This window comes from Rana temporaria, chromosome 5 (genome assembly GCF_905171775.1).
Source record: "Rana temporaria chromosome 5, aRanTem1.1, whole genome shotgun sequence".
Lineage (NCBI taxonomy): Eukaryota > Metazoa > Chordata > Amphibia > Anura > Ranidae > Rana > Rana temporaria.
Window position 1 is genome coordinate 413766744 of NC_053493.1, and position 18160 is coordinate 413784903.

The 18160-nt window shown below is 43.3% G+C and overlaps 1 protein-coding gene across 2 annotated transcripts in view; it reads left to right on the forward strand.

Annotated features, from left to right (window-relative positions):
- Positions 1-18160, forward strand: part of PLEC (plectin) — a 353372-nt gene that overhangs the window by 25917 nt on the left and 309295 nt on the right. Inside the window, exon 1 of one of the 2 annotated variants that reach the window (XM_040355112.1) lies at positions 7365-7470. The exons of the other annotated variant lie outside the window; for it this stretch is intronic. Within the exon in view, the coding sequence (XP_040211046.1) occupies positions 7380-7470 (91 nt within the window). The 5' untranslated portion in view covers positions 7365-7379. Of the gene's footprint in view, positions 1-7364; positions 7471-18160 lie in introns of those variants that run through there. 2 annotated transcript variants of the gene reach the window in all.

Here is an 18160-nt window from a genome sequence, read left to right on the forward strand (position 1 = left end):
TTGTCTAAATTCGTTAAAAAATGAATTTGGAACTAAACGCATTGCACGTGTCTAATGCAGATCTCATCTGATATCTTCAGGACGCCACCATGTGGCCAATGCCCAGACAGCAGCACCTATGATTGGAGGATTGCTGCCATAACCGGGCAGTTCCTGACCTCCGAGGGATTTCTTTTTGTTAGTCGTCGGACCCAAATTATAACAATGTTGCGATTGCAAGAGAAATCGTTTCTCTATTATCTTGTAAGTGTAATAATGAGATTATAAAACGGCTCCGCCCACTAACGATTATAATGGAGAAATCCCTTACAAGGCGATCACCTCAGCACGCTATTGGTCAGAGGGAGCCGCCTGTGATTTATCAGCCTGTTACATGCTGGGAAGTTGCTGCTGGCAGTTTCTCGGTGGATGTGCTCCTGCCAGGGCCTGGGTTGGTCATATTCATGATTGTCCAGCAGAGGGGGAACTTCCTGCCATCAGGGGTGGGGGGAGTATACAGCTATAACCCCTGGGGAGGAAGTGGGGTCACCTCCTTGTAGATCGGCTCGGTGTGCTGTAGGGTGTAGGCGACGGGTTCTCTTGGATTCAATATTTACTGTTATTCTCCTAAACCCAGAAAGGGAACGTTCGTACGTTTACATTCGTTCTAGGCAAATAGAGCGGAGAAAAAAAACTATGCTATCAGGCTTTTTTCCTGTGTTGGTCGAATGTTTTTCATCGATTTAAAACAAAAAATGCCGTGTCTGGACTCTAGATGGCGCTAAGTTGCAGAAATCTGCTATGATACTTTGGCGCCATCTAGTGGCTAAATGTTTTCATTTTAAATCAGTAAAATGCATTCAGCCAGCAAAGGAATGTTTCAATATTTACAACAGAAAATACCACATTTGGCCACTAGATGGTGCTCTGTATCAAATTCCTGTTATACTTGGCACCCTCTAGTGGGCAACTGTGGTATTTTCCATTTTAAATCAGTGAAAACCATTCAACTAGCACAAGAAAAATGGTCAAAATACCACATTTGGCCATTAGATGGTGCTATGTATTAAATTCCTATGATATTAAGCGACTTCTAGTGGGCAACTGTGGCATTTTCCATTTTAAATCAGTGAAAACCATAGACCAGCACAGGGAAAATGGTCAAATGTTTCAATGATTAAAACAGGAAATACCACATTTGGCCTCTAGAAGGTGCTATGTATTAAATTCCTATGATACTTGGCACCATCTAATGGTTAAATGCTGTATTTTCCATTTTAAATCAATTAAAACTATTCAACCAGCACAGGGGAAATGGTCAAATGTTTCAATGATTAAAACAGGAAATACCACACTTGGCCATTAGATGGTGCTATGTATTAAATTCCTATGATATTCAGCACCCTCTAGTGGGCAACTGTGGCATTTTCCATTTTAAATCAGTGAAAACCATAGACCAGCACAGGAAAAATGGTCAAATGTTTCAATGACTAAAACAGAAAATACCACATCTGGCCAGTAGATGGTGGTATATATCGAATTGCTATGATACTTAGCACCATCTTATGGTCTAAATGCTGTATTTTCCATTTTAAATCAATTAAAACCATTCAACCAGCACAAGGAAAATGGTCAAATGTTTCAATGATTAAAACAGGAAATACCACATTTGGCCATTAGATGGTGCTATGTATTAAATTCCTATGGTATTTAGCACCCTCTAGTGGGCAACTGTGGTATTTTCCATTTTAAATCAGTGAAAAACATTCAACTAGCACAGGAAAAATGGTCAAATACCACATTTGGCCACTAGATGGTGCTATGTATTAAATTCCTATGATATTTAGCACCATCTAGTGGGCAACTGTGGCATTTTCCATTTTAAATCAGTGAAAACCATAGACCAGCACAGGGAAAATGGTCAAATGTTTCAATGATTAAAACAGGAAATACCACATTTGGCCACTAGAAAGTGCTATGTATTAAATTCATATGGTACTTGGCACCCTCTAGTGGTCAACTGTGGTATTTTCCATTGTAAATCAATAAAAACTATTCAACTCCATCTAATGGTCAAATTTGGTATTTTCTGTTTTAAACATTGGAACATTTGACCATTTTTTTCCTGTGCTGGTTGAACAGTTTTAATTGATTTAAAATGTAAAATACTACAGTTGGCCACTAGATGGTGCCAAGTACCATAGGAATTTAATACATAGCACCTTCTAGTGGCCAAATGTGGTATTTCCTGTTTTAATCATTGAAAAATTTGACCATTTTTCCTGTGCTGGTCTATGGTTTTCACTGATTTAAAATGGAAAATGCCACAGTTGCCCACTAGATGGTGCTAAATATCATAGGAATTTATTACGTAGCACCATCTAGTGGCCAAATGTGGTATTTGACCATTTTCTTGTGCTAGTTGAATGGTTTTCATTGATTTAAAATGGAAAATACCACAGTTGCCCACTAGAGGGTGCTAAAAGTATAATAAGAATTTGATAATCAATGCCATCTGGTGGCCAAATGTGGTATTTTCTGTTTTAAACGTTGAAATCTTTGACTATTTTTCCTGTGCTGGTTATAATAGTTTTTATTGATTTAAAATGGAAAATACCACAGTTGCCCACTAGATGGTGTTAACTATCATAGGAATTTGAAAATCAACCCCGTCTAATGGCCAAATTTGGTATTTTTTGTCTTAAACATTGGAATATTTGACCATTTTTCCTGTGCTGGTTGATTTTCTAATTCATATGGTATTTAGCACCATCTAGTGGGCAACTGTGGTATTTTACATTTTAAATCAATTCAAACCATTCAACCAGCACAAGAAAAATGGTCAAGTATTTCAATGGCCAAAACAGAAAATACCACATTTGGACACTAGATGGTGCTATGTATTAAATTCCTATAATATTTAGCACCCTCTAGTGGGCAACTGTGGCATTTTCCATTTTAAATCAATGAAAACCATTCACCCAGCACAGGAAAAATAATCAAGTTTTCAATGTTGGAACAGAAAATAACACATTTGGCCACTAGACTGAGTTGATTTTCAAATTCCTATGATATTTAGCACCATCTAGTGGGCTACTGTAGTATTTTCCATGTTAAATCAATGAAAACTATTCAACCAGCACAGGAAAAATAGTCAAACATTTCGACGTATAAAATTGAAAATACCACATTTGGCCACCAGATGGCGTTGATGATCAAATTCTTATTATACTTAGCACCATCTAGTGGGCAACTGTAGTATTTTCCATTTTAAATCAATAAAAACTATTCAACCAGCACAGGAAAAATGGTCAAATGTTACAATGGTCAAAAATAGAAAATTCCACATTTGGCCACCAGATGGTGCTATGTATTAAAATTCTATGGCACATAGCACCATCTAGTGGGCAACTGCAACATTTTCCATTTTAAATCAATGAATAACTTTCAATCAGCACAGGAAAAATAGTCAAATGTTTCAATGATTAAAACAGAAAATACCATATTTGGCCATTAGATGGTGCTATATCAATTTTTTTTATGATTTAAAGCACCATCTAGTGGGCAACTGTAGTATTTTTCCATTTTAAATCAATGAAAACCATTCGCCCAGCACAGGAAAAATAATCAAATGTTCAATGTTAGAACAGAAGATAACACATTTGGCCACTAGACTGAGTTGATTTTCAAATTCCTATTCTAATTAGCACCATCTAGTGGGCAACTGTGGTATTTTCCATTTTAAATCAATGAAAACTATTCAACCAGCACAGGAAAAATAGTCAAACATTTCGACGTATAAAATTGAAAATACCACATTTGGCCACCAGATGGCGTTGATGATCAAATTCTTATTATACTTAGCACCATCTAGTGGGCAACTGTAGTATTTTCCATTTTAAAACAATGAAAACTATTCGCCCAGCACAGGAAATAACCTAAAAATATATTTTTTGTTTTTTCCCCCCATACACACGGAATGAATGTACTTTCACTGGGTGAATTGCTGTGAATTGTTTTGTAAATACACCCCTATGTGTATTACCAGTCTTACATGAGGTCTGCACAGGCATGTGAGGTATCTGTTGGTTTAGTGGGAATTGTTATAAAGGTTGAAGCCGCCCTTTTCATTGTTCCAACGCCTGGACATGATGTGCCATGTGTCTACAGTTCCCCCTATGATGACAAGTGCCATGTGTGTACTTTCCAGGGGGTAGGATAGATACTTCATGAGCCTGTACAGATATAATAGAGTCTCCAGAAATGACCCCTCGTCCTCTTGCTCTGTATTTTAGTAGGAGGTGGTTCTTGCGGTGATGTGTTGCAGCGCGCTGTATACCGGGAATTGTGCGCTCTGTGATTAGTAGAGATGACTGCCGTGTATTAGTGAAGATTCAATCACTGACTGGCAGGAATGAGAAGTATTTTTATAACTGGCCGGACCTGTTTGGGGTCCCTGAAAGCCCCACATGCTCCGTCCTCATCCGTCCGCTCGTCTGTACACAGAGTATGGATCAATAGGACAGCCGGCGCTTTACAGGTGTGATCCACAGATATACAGTATGAGCAATAAAGGTGGGATCCTCGGGGGAAGATATTATCCTGCACACAGAGGACTTCCTGTCTGTCATATCCAAAGATTGTGTCTCTACTACAGAACATACACACAGAGCATACACACGATACATATACATGGTATATACCGTACACGCAGAGCATACACACGGTGCATACACACGGTACGTACACGCAGAGCATACACACGATACATATACATGGTACAAACCGTACACGCAGAGCATACACACGGTACATACACACAGTGCATACACACGGTACATACACACATTGCATACACACTGTGCATACACACGGTACATACACACATTGCATACACACTGTGCATACACACGGTACATACACACGGTGCATACACACGGTACATACACACGGTGCATACACACGGTGCATACACACGGTGCATACACACGGTACATACACACGGTGCATACACACGGTACATACACACATTGCATACACACTGTGCATACACACGGTACATACACACGGTGCATACACACGGTACATACACACGGTACATACACACGGTACATACACACGGTACATACACACGGTACATACACACGGTACATACACACGGTGCATACACACGGTACATACACACGGTGCATACACACGGTGCATACACACGGTGCATACACACGGTGCATACACACGGTGCATACACACAGTGCATACACACAGAGCATACACACAGTGCATACACACAGAGCATACACACTGTACATACACACAGAGCATACACACTGTACATACACACAGAGCATACACACGGTGCATACACACAGCGCATACACACGGTGCATACACACGGTGCATACACACGGTGCATACACACGGTGCATACACACAGAGCATACACACAGAGCATACACACGGTACATACACACAGTATACCCATGGTACATACTTACGGTACATTATTATATTATACAGGATTTATACTTTATTATTATTATTATTATTATTATTTAAACTTTATTATTATTATTATTATTATTATTATTATTATTATTATTATTATTATTATTATTATATGGGATTTACACATTATTATTATTATTATTATTTTACAGGATTTACACTTTATTATTATTATTATTATTATACAGGATTTACACTTTATTATTATTATTATTATTATTTAAACTTTATTATTATTATTATTATTATTATTATTATTATTATTATTATTATTATATGGGATTTACACATTATTATTATTATTATTATTATTATTTTACAGGATTTACACTTTATTATTATTATTATACAGGATTTACACTTTATTGTTATTATTATTATTATTTAAGCTTTATTATTATTGTACAGGATTTACACTTTATTATTATTATTATTATTATTATTATTATTTACACTTTATTATTACATTATACAAGATTTACACTTTATTGTTTTTAATAATAATAAAGTATAAATCCTGTATAATAATAATAATAAAAATAATACGTGTAACTAATAATAAAGTGTAAATAATAATAAAGTGTAAATCCTGTATAATAATAATAATAATAATAATAATGTGTAATAACTGTTTTTAGAACATGTTTAGTAAATAGAGAGAAAGACACAGCTGGGAATTATCGCTGGAAATTGGGGCTGTGATATGAACGGTGTGCGGAGGTGTCGGCGTGCTGCACTGTGCACAGGCGTGTGTTCTGGGCTCGGTGTGAGGTTGCAGCAGCTGCTGTTCTCTTGTCACTTTAAGAGGTCGGCTCTGAGGAGTGACCCCGCTGTGGGTTTGGCTCTGACTGGCTTTTTGGGATTTGACCGAGCATGGGTATGTGTATGAGAGAGAGACAGACACAGGGGGCCAGGGGGAGAGACTGAGAGAGAGAGGGAGACTGATCCTGAGACTGCTGAGAGTCATTAGAAGAGAGAGAGACCGACAGGGGAGAGTCCGACTGATCCTGAGACTGACGGGAGAGAGAGAGACTACCAAATCCTGAGACACGAGAGAGAGACTGCTGAGAGTCATTAGAAGAGAGAGAGAGACCGGCAAATCCTGAGACTGCTGAGAGTCATTAGAAGAGAGACCGGCAAATCCTGAGACTGCTGAGAGTCATTAGAAGAGAGAGAGAGACCGGCAAATCCTGAGACTGCTGAGAGTCATTAGAAGAGAGAGAGAGACCGCCAAATCCTGAGACTGCTGAGAGTCATTAGAAGAGAGAGAGAGACCGGCAAATCCTGAGACTGCTGAGAGTCATTAGAAGAGAGAGAGAGACCGGCAAGTCCTGAGACTGCTGAGAGTCATTAGAAGAGAGGGGGAGAGAGCGGCAAATCCTGAGACTGCTGAGAGTCATTAGAGAGAGAGAGAGACCGCCAAATCCTGAGACTGCTGAGAGTCATTAGAAGAGAGAGAGAGACCGGCAAATCCTGAGACTGCTGAGAGTCATTAGAAGAGAGAGAGAGACCGGCAAGTCCTGAGACTGCTGAGAGTCATTAGAAGAGAGGGGGAGAGAGCGGCAAATCCTGAGACTGCTGAGAGTCATTAGAGAGAGAGACCGGCAAATCCTGAGACTGCTGAGAGTCATTAGAAAAGGAGACGACTGTCCCGGAGAGAAGAGACGGTTCTAGTCCCGGAGAAGAGAGGCGCTCTATTCCCAGAGACAGTTATATTCCAGGAGGGGAAGAGACAAAGTTTTTTTGATGTGACAGACAGACAAGAGACAGATCTATTGGGGAGTAGAGAGACAGAGAAGAATAAATTGGGGTGACAAGGGTAGAATCAGACACTTTGGGGTGACGGGGAAGAGACAGCCGACACAGAAGCCGGTCTCGCGGACAGGTGGCTCGCCATGGCCAGCTTTAATTTGCCGCAGTTGCCCCCCGGTGCCGAGGAGAAGGACTTCATCCAGGCGTACGAAGACGTCCGAGAGAAATATAAAGGTAATTCTGTAATTTCTCACAGACTTTCTATCTAGATCACCTGTCCAGGTATGACTGCCTGTGAGGGGTTAATAAGAGGGGGTGTGCCACTGCCCCCCCCCCTCACATATGGATCTATACATTGACATGGGACCTACCTGGCCGGCAGGTGACACTCGGCAGGGTGACACGGCTGTCTCCCGGGGCAAAGGTCACATACTGGGGATCAATACAGGAGGGCGAGAGACAGAGGCCGACCTGTACAGAGATTGCTGTGTATATATGAGACCATACTGTATAGAAGAGACTGCTAGATATATATGTATGAGACTGTACTGTATAGAAGAGACTGCTAGATATATATGTATGAGACCGTACTGTATAGAAGAGACTGCTATGTATATATGTATGAGACCGTACTGTATAGAAGAGACTGCTAGATATATATGTATGAGACCGTACTGTATAGAAGAGACTGCTAGATGTCTATGTATGAGACCGTACTGTATAGAAGAGACTGCTAGATATATATGTATGAGACCGTACTGTATAGAAGAGACTGCTATGTATATATGAATGAGACCGTACTGTATAGAAGAGTGCTATGTATATGCAGTATGGGACTGTACTGTATAGAAGAGACTGCTAGATATATATGTATGAGACTGTACTGTATAGAAGAGACTGCTAGGTAAAGAAGTAGGAGACTGTACTGTATAACAGAGACTGCTATGTATATACAGTATGTATGGGACTGTTCTGAATACTGTAGAAGAGATTGCTTGGTATAGAAATTAGGGACTGTACTGTATAGAATAGACTGCTATGTATATATGTATGGGACTGTACAGAAGAGACTGCTATGTATATATGTATGGGACTGTACAGAAGAGACTGCTATGTATATATGTATGGGACTGTACAGAAGAGACTGCTCTGTATATATGTATGGGACTGTATAGAAGAGACTGCTATGTATGGGACTGTATAGAAGAGACTGCTAGATATATATGTATGAGACCGTACTGTATAGAAGAGACTGCTATGTATATGCAGTATTAGACTGTACTGTATAGAAGAGACTGCTATATTTATACAGTATGTATGGGACTGTACTTTATAGAAGAGACTGCTGGGTAAAGAAGTAGGAGACTGTACTGTATAACAGAGACTGCTATGTATTTACAGTATGTATGGGACTGTACTGAATACTGTAGAAGAGTATTGCTTGGTATAGAAATTAAGGACTGTATAGAAGAGACTGCTATGTATATATGTATGGGACTGTATTGTACAGAAGAGACTGCTATGTATAGAAATATGAGACTGTACTGTATATATGTATGGGACTGTATAGAAGAGACTGCTATGTATATATGTATGGGACTGTATAGAAGAGACTGCTATGTATATATGTATGGGACTGTACGGAAGAGACTGCTAGGTATATATGTATGGGACTGTATAGAAGAGACTGCTCTGTATATATGTATGGGACTGTATAGAAAAGACTGCTCTGTATATATATATGGGACTGTACAGAAGAGACTGCTCTGTATATATATATGGGACTGTATAGAATAGACTGCTCTGTATATATGTATGGGACTGTATAGAAGAGACTGCTATGTATATATGTATGGGACTGTATAGAAGAGACTGCTATGTATATATGTATGGGACTGTATAGAAGAGACTGCTATGTATATATATATATGGGACTGTATAGAAGAGACTGCTATGTATATATGTATGGGACTGTATAGAAGAGACTGCTATGTATATATGTATGGGACTGTATAGAAGAGACTGCTATGTATATATGTATGGGACTGTATAGAAGAGACTGCTATGTATATATGTATGGGACTGTATAGAAGAGACTGCTATGTATATATGTATGGGACTGTATTGTACAGAAGAGACTGCTATGTATAGAAATATGAGACTGTACTGTATAGAAGAGAATATAGACTGGAGTATGTATAGAAGAGAGTGCTCTGTATATATATACCTCTATGTGAGACTACACTGTATAGAAGAGAGTGCTCTGTATATATATACCTCAATGTGAGACTACACTGTATAGAAGAGAGTGCTGGGGAAGTGGTGTCCCCGGGGTGGGGGTGTCCCCGGTACGGAGAATTTGGGGTGCAGGCCGGTGTGACACGTGCCAGTAGGGGGCCACCAGGAAGTGACATTTGGTTCTGGTTTGGCGGTCTGTGCGGCACACGCCGGGAATGAAATATAAATAGTTCTATTACTGGAAGGGGCGGAGCTCAGGAGACACATTTCTAATACCGGGACTCACATGTCTGTGTTCCCCGCACCGTCCAATCAGAGCTCAGGAGACACATTTCTAATACCGGGACTCACATGTCTGTGTTCCCCCCACCGTCCAATCAGAGCTCAGGAGACACATTTCTAATACCGGGACTCACATGTCTGTGTTCCCCCCACCGTCCAATCAGAGCTCAGGAGAAACATTTCTAATACCGGGACTCACATGTCTGTGTTCCCCCCACACCGTCCAATCAGAGCTCAGGAGACACATTTCTAATACCGGGACTCACATATCTGTGTTCCCCCCCCCCCCCCCCACCGTCCAATCAGAGCTCAGGAGACACATTTCTAATACCGGGACTCGCATGTCTGTGTTCCCCACACCGGCCAATCAGAGCTCAGGAGACACATTTCTAATACCGGGACTCACATGTCTGTGTTCCCCCCCCACCGTCCAATCAGAGCTCAGGAGACACATTTCTAATACCGGGACTCACATGTCTGTGTTCCCCCCACACCGTCCAATCACAGCTCAGGAGACACATTTCTAATACCGGGACTCACATGTCTGTGTTCCCCCCACCGTCCAATCAGAGCTCAGGAGAAACATTTCTAATACCGGGACTCACATGTCTGTGTTCCCCCCACACCGGCCAATCAGAGCTCAGGAGACACATTTCTAATACCGGGACTCACATGTCTGTGTTCCCCCCCCACCGTCCAATCAGAGCTCAGGAGAAACATTTCTAATACCGGGACTCACATGTCTGTGTTCCCCCCACACCGGCCAATCAGAGCTCAGGAGACACATTTCTAATACCGGGACTCACATGTCTGTGTTCCCCCCCCACCGTCCAATCAGAGCTCAGGAGACACATTTCTAATACCGGGACTCACATGTCTGTGTTCCCCCCACACCGTCCAATCACAGCTCAGGAGACACATTTCTAATACCGGGACTCACATGTCTGTGTTCCCCCCACCGTCCAATCAGAGCTCAGGAGAAACATTTCTAATACCGGGACTCACATGTCTGTGTTCCCCCCACCGTCCAATCAGAGCTCAGGAGACACATTTCTAATACCGGGACTCACATGTCTGTGTTCCCCCCACCGTCCAATCAGAGCTCAGGAGACACATTTCTAATACCGGGACTCACATGTCTGTGTTCCCCCCCCCACCGTCCAATCAGAGCTCAGGAGACACATTTCTAATACCGGGACTCACATGTCTGTGTTCCCCCCACCGTCCAATCAGAGCTCAGGAGAAACATTTCTAATACCGGGACTCACATGTCTGTGTTCCCCCCACCGTCCAATCAGAGCTCAGGAGACACATTTCTAATACCGGGACTCACATGTCTGTGTTCCCCCCACCGTCCAATCAGAGCTCAGGAGACACATTTCTAATACCGGGACTCACATGTCTGTGTTCCCCCCACACCGTCCAATCAGAGCTCAGGAGACACTTTAGGGGATGAGATTTATCAGGGTCTCTCTGTGTATGTGTCATTCTCATCTCAGTTAGTGGATGGTCAGGAGAGAAGGGAAGATCATTCAGGGCCCACACTGGCCCCCCAGGGGCCCCCAGTCACCTCATTCCACAGCCCCACATCTGTCACATTCATGGACAGCCAATGGGAGGTCCGGGGTGAGAGATCTGCTGGTCCGGGATCTCCTCCAGATACAAATGTATCACTTTATATGGCTACAAAGAATCAAACTCCCGGAATTTCCTTATCTGAGGGATTTCCCCGGAATGTACCCCCCCCCCTCCCTTCCCCCAACACACACATACCTGTAATGTCAGGAGATAAAAGTGAGTGAAACCCCCCCCCCATAACACCAGACCCCCCCCCCCCCATCACTGTTCATACAGATCCCCCCCCATCACTGTTCATACAGATCACCCCCCCAAGGCGGACAATGGAATAAATCTCAGGACCTAACACCCCATTACCCCACACTGAGCGCACATCCATATCAATGTATAATAATAGTCTGTGGGGGGGGGGGGGCATTAGAATGTAAGCTCCTCTGGTACAGAGACTGAGAGACTGTGGCTGGCTCAGTGTTCTCTGTACAGCGCTGCGGTATATGTCGGAGCCATATAAATGTATAATAATAATAGTGTGTGTGTGTACGGGGCATTAGAGTGTAAGCTCCACTGGTACAGAGACTGATGTGATTGGCTCAGTGTTCTCTGTACTACACTGTGTTATATGTCAGAGCTATATAAATATATAATAATAATAGTTTGTGACTGGGGGGGGGGGACATTAGAGTGTAAGCTCCTCTGGTACAGAGATGGATGGGATTGGCTCAGGGTTCTCTGTACAGCACTGCGCTATATGTCAGAGCTATATACTGTAAATGTATAATATAGTGGGGGGGGGGGGGGCATTGGAGTGTAAGCTCTTTTGGTTCCGACACCGAGGTGACTGGATCAGTGATCTCTGTGCAGCACTCCAGTATATGTCAGAGCTATACAGTACACTGTAAATTTATAATAATAGTATCTGACATTAGAGTGTAAGCTCCTCTGGTACAGAGACTGATGTGACTGGCTCAGTGTTATCTGTACAGCACTGCGGTATATGTCAGAGCTATAGAAATGTATAATAATAATAGTTTGTGACTGGTGGGGTCATTAGAGTGTAAGCTCCTCTGGTGCAGTGACTGATGGCTCGGCGTTCTGTGTACAGCGTCACAGTATATGTCAGAGCTATATAAACCTGAGGTGTAATGGATGAATATAGAGGCCCTGCCCTGTATCTCTCCCACCTCTCCCTGCACACCCCGCCGTGTCCGTACTACTATTCCTGTCGGCGTGCTCTCAGACCGGATGTCTGGCGGTATAAATAGGCGTCGGAGGAGCGCGGTAAATAAATCTGACATTACGTCTGTGAGGAGAAATAGAGGATCTCCTCCCGGCTCATCCACTGATCGGCTCTATGGAGAACGGGCCCTGTGTGTGACGATTGATTATCCTACAATCACCGCAATGAGAACTGTCTGTGTGCCCCCAGCAGCCAATGAGGTTTCAGGAGTCACCCCACCTTGCTGTACGTGGCTGTGTGTATGTACAGGCATACCCCACTTTTAAGTACACAATAGGACCAGAGCATGTATGTAAAACGAAAATGTACTTAAAGTGAAACAATGCCTTTTTTCACTTTTAGGGTGTAGTGGGGGGTTAGGGGGTGTAGTGGGGGTGTTAGGAGCTGTAGTTAAGGTCTCAGGGGCTGTAGTGGGGGTGTCAGGGGCACACTGGAACAGGGCAGGCTATGCTCTCAGAGCTTCAGCTCCTTCTACTGCGGCTGCAAAATGTCTGTACAGTGCTTGTAAGGCACTTTACATACACTCACGGGTATGTCCTTACTCGCGAGTGTATGTAAAGTGAGTGTACTTAAAGCGGGGTATGCCTGTATATATATATACACTCCCGGCCACATTATTAGGTACACCTTGCTAGTAGCGGGTTGTCCTGGCAGGCGTCCCAAAAACTTACCAGCCAATGCACATGTGCGAAATGACATCACAATTTATGGTGCGATGGAATGCGACGCACATCTTGGCCCGGATTCAGATTCAGATAGACTACACCGCCGTAACTTACAGGCCCCGTATTCAGAACTTGCGCTGTAAGTTACAGCGGCGTAGTGTAACTGGGCCGGCGTAAGCCCGCCTAATTCAAATGTGGAGGAGGTGGGCGTGTTTTATGTAAATTACTCGTGACCCCACGTAAATTGCGCTTTTTACGAACGGCGCATGCGCCGTCCGTGGACGTATCCCAGTGCGCATGCTCCAAATTACGCCGCAAAGCCTTATTGGTTTCGACGTCAACGTAACTTACGCAAAGCCCTATTTGCGAACTACTTACGCAAACGACGCAAAATTTGACGCTGGCCCGACGTCCATACTTAACATTGGCTACGCCTCATAGAGCAGGGGTAACTTTACGCCGGAAAAAGCCGAACGTAAACGATGTAAAAAAAATGCGCCAGGCGGACGTACGTTTCTGAATCAAGTATCACAGACTCCTCCCATGTACACAAGTACCACAGACTCCTCCCATGTACATACGTATATCAGACTCCTCTGAGGAGCCTGTGATAATTGTATACATGGGAGGAGCCTGTGATAATTGTGTACAGGGGAGGAGTCTGTGATAATTGTATACATGGGAGGAGCCTGTGATACTTGTGTACAGGGGAGGAGCCTGTGATACTTGTGTACAGGGGAGGAGCCTGTGATACTTGTGTACAGGGGAGGAGTCTGTGATAATTGTATACATGGGAGGAGCCTGTGATACTTGTGTACATGGGAGGAGCCTGTGATACTTGTGTACATGGGAGGAGTCTGTGATAATTGTATACATGGGAGGAGCCTGTGATACTTGTGTACATGGGAGGAGCCTGTGATAATTGTATACATGGGAGGAGCCTGTGATACTTGTGTACATGGGAGGAGCCTGTGATAATTGTATACATGGGAGGAGCCTGTGATACTTGTGTACATGGGAGGAGCCTGTGATACTTGTGTACATGGGAGGAGCCTGTGATACTTGTGTACATGGGAGGAGTCTGTGATAATTGTATACATGGGAGGACCCTGTGATACTTGTGTACATGGGAGGAGCCTGTGATAATTGTATACATGGGAGGAGCCTGTGATACTTGTGTACATGGGAGGAGCCTGTGATACTTGTGTACATGGGAGGAGCCTGTGATACTTGTGTACATGGGAGGTGCCTGTGATTCTTATGTACCTGGGAGGAGCCTGTGATACTTGTGTACATGGGAGGAGCCTGTGATACTTGTGTACATGGGAGGTGCCTGTGATACTTGTGTACATGGGAGGAGCCTGTGATACTTGTGTACATGGGAGGTGCCTGTGATACTTGTGTACATGGGAGGAGCCTGTGATACTTGTGTACATGGGAGGAGCCTGTGATACTTATGTACATGGGAGGAGTCTGTGATACTTGTGTACATGGGAGGAGTCTGTGATACTTGTGTACATGGGAGGAGCCTGTGATACTTATGTACATGGGAGGAGCCTGTGATAATTGTATACATGGGAGGAGCCTGTGATACGTGTGTACATGGGAGGGGCCTGTGATAATTGTATACATGGGAGGAGCCTGTGATACTTGTGTACATGGGAGGAGCCTGTGATACTTGTGTACATGGGAGGAGCCTGTGATACTTGTGTACATGGGAGGAGCCTGTGATACTTGTGTACATGGGAGGAGCCTGTGATACTTGTGTACATGGGAGGTGCCTGTGATTCTTATGTACCTGGGAGGAGCGTGTGATACTTGTGTACATGGGAGGAGCCTGTGATACTTGTGTACATGGGAGGTGCCTGTGATACTTGTGTACATGGGAGGAGCCTGTGATACTTGTGTACATGGGAGGAGTCTGTGATACTTGTGTACATGGGAGGAGCCTGTGATAATTATGTACATGGGAGGAGCCTGTGATACTTGTGTACATGGGAGGAGCCTGTGATAATTATGTACATGGGAGGAGCCTGTGATACTTGTGTACATGGGAGGAGCCTGTGATACTTATGTACATGGGAGGAGCCTGTGATACTTATGTACATTAGATATTTTTTATTTAATTTTTATTTTTAATAAATTTGCAAAGATGTCAAACAAACTTCTCTCACGTTGTCATTATGGGGGATTGTTTGTAGAATTTGGTGGAAAATAATGAATTGAATCCATTTTGGAATAATGCCGTAACATAACAAAATGTGGAAAAAGTGAAGCTCTGTGAATACTTTCCAATGTAGATGAGAGGAACGGTCTGAATTTTCTGTAAAGTAACAGGGAGATGTCACCTTTTTGTCTTTTTATAATTCATCATTTTCCTCCCCCATGTGGAGGAGCTGTGTGAAATCTTCACACTGACCTGTGAAGGAGAGACGTGTGAAGTCTGACCCCGGTGACATCTGTGGGGCCCGGCCTGCTAAGCTGTGCTACAGGAGGAGGCCCACTACCATCCACAGAGACAAATCTCCTCCATCGTCGCCTCCTCACGTCATCACAGGTATTTCTATAGTGCTGAGTGTGACATACTCCACATTCACGTCATTCCCTGCCCTTAAGGAGCTGACGCTCTAACATCCCCACCTCACACGCACACGTACCGGGGCACGCGGGTCTTTGGAGTGCCCATGCAGAGAGTGGCCTGGCTGGGATTTGAACCCAGGACCCCGGCGCCGCAAGGCAAAAAGTTGGCCATACACAAGTAGAATTTCCTTCGAAGTTTTTTCATTTTAAGAACGTTCGTCTGATTTTCTAATCATTCGCTGGGTGGCAAATTGACGCTCTTCTTCGAGCGCAGGAACAAAGAAAATTTAAAGGAGCAACAAGGACATTTTTTTTAGCGACCGAATATATTTCTAAGGGCTCGTGCACGCGTCCTTTTCTTTCTTTACCCACTTCACGCAAAATGACGTACCCATATGTCGGTACTTTTGACGCTAAATACCGTTGTTATGGCAGCAGCTATTTTCGGGAACACTGTGGGGCAGATCCACAAAAGAATTACGCCGGCGTATCTATTGATACGTTGCGTAATTTAAAATTTTGCGCGTCGTATCTTTGTTTTGTATCTACGGCATCTCGGATCGATCCGACAGGCGTACGTCTTAGTACGCCAACGGATCTTGGGTGCATTTTTTCGGCGGCCGCTAGGTGGCGTTTCCGTCAATTTCCGCGTCGAGTATGCAAATTAGCTAGTTACGGCGATCCGCGAACGTACGTCCGGCCGGCGCATTTTTTTGAGTAGTTTGCGTTTTGATTTTTCCGGCGTATAGTTACCCCTGCTATATGGTGGCATACTCAATGTTAAGTATGGCCGTCGTTCCCGCGTCGCATTTTGATTTTTTTACGTTGTTTGCGCAAGTCGTTCGCGAATAGGGATTTGCGTAAAATGACGTCACCGTCGTAAGCATTGGCTTGTTCCGGTTTAATTTCGAGCATACGCACTGGGATACCCCCACGGACGGCGCATGCGCCGTTCAAAAAAAACATTGTTTACGTCGGGTCACAACGTATTTACATAAAAAACGCCCCCATCACATCGATTTGAAATGCGCGCCCTTACGCCGCCAAATATACACTACACCGCCGTAACTTACGGCGCAAATTCTTTGAGGATTCTAAAAAAAAAAAAAAAGTTACGGCGGCGTAGTGTAGTGTATCTTAGATACGCTGCGCCCGGGAAATATGCGCCGAGGTACGTGAATCTGCCCCAAAGTGTTTCTCCCTTTGAGATAAAAGTGGTCTCCGCTGCGGATTCGCCGTAAGATCACTTTTATCAGTGGCGGGAAAGGTGCCCACCCCCCTTCCCGACACGCTTCCGGTTGTCTCCGCTGCTTACCGGACCTGCCGGTAGCGGCGGAGACGATCGTGTCCGCTACCCTCACTGCCTGGCTGCCGAGTGAGGAGAAGATGGCCCCCGCTCGGCGCCATAGCATTGGAGGGCAAAAGTGACGTCAAACGTCACTTCCACACAGTGCTCCTTTTTTTTTTTTATTACATTTTTTATTTATTAATTTTTTTATTGCATTTTAGTGTAAATATGAGATGTGACGCCTTTTTGACCCCCCAGATCTCATATATAAGAGGACCTGTCATGCTTTTTTTTACTATCACAAGGGATGTTTACATTCCTTGTAATAGGAATAAAAGTGACCCAATTTTTGTTTTTTAAAAGGACAGTGTCAAAATAAAAAAATCTAAAGTAAAATAAATTAGAGAGAAAAAAAATGAAAGCGCCCCGTGCCGCCGAAGCGAACGCATACGTGAGCAGCGCCCGCATATGAAAACAGTGTTCAAACCACACGAGAGGTATCGCCGCGATTGGTAGAGCGAGAGCAATAATTCTAGCCCTAGACCTCCTCTGTAACTCAAAACATGCAACCTGTCGAATTTTTTTAAAAACGGCACCTATGGAGATTTTTAAGGGTAAAAGTTTGTCGCCATTACACGAGCTGCCGCAATTTTGAAGCGTGACATGTTGGGTATCATTTTACACGGCGTAACATTATCTTTCACAATATATAAAAAAAAAATGGGCTAACTTTACTGTTGTCTTATTTTTTAATTCCAAAAAGTTAATTTTTTCCCCCAAAAAAAGTGCGCTTGTAAGAACGCTGCGTAAATACGGTGTGACAGAAAGTTTTGCAACATCCGCCATTTTATTCTCTAGGGTGTTAGAACCCCCAAATATTTTATATATATTTTTTTCTTAGTCATTTTCTAGCAAAAAAAAAAATTTTTTAACCTTTAAACACAGAGGCCCGGATTCACAAAGCACTTGCGCCGATGTATCTCGAGATACGCCGCGTAAGTGCAAATATGCGCCGTCGTATCTGTGCGCCTGACTCAGAAACTAAGATACCCCTGA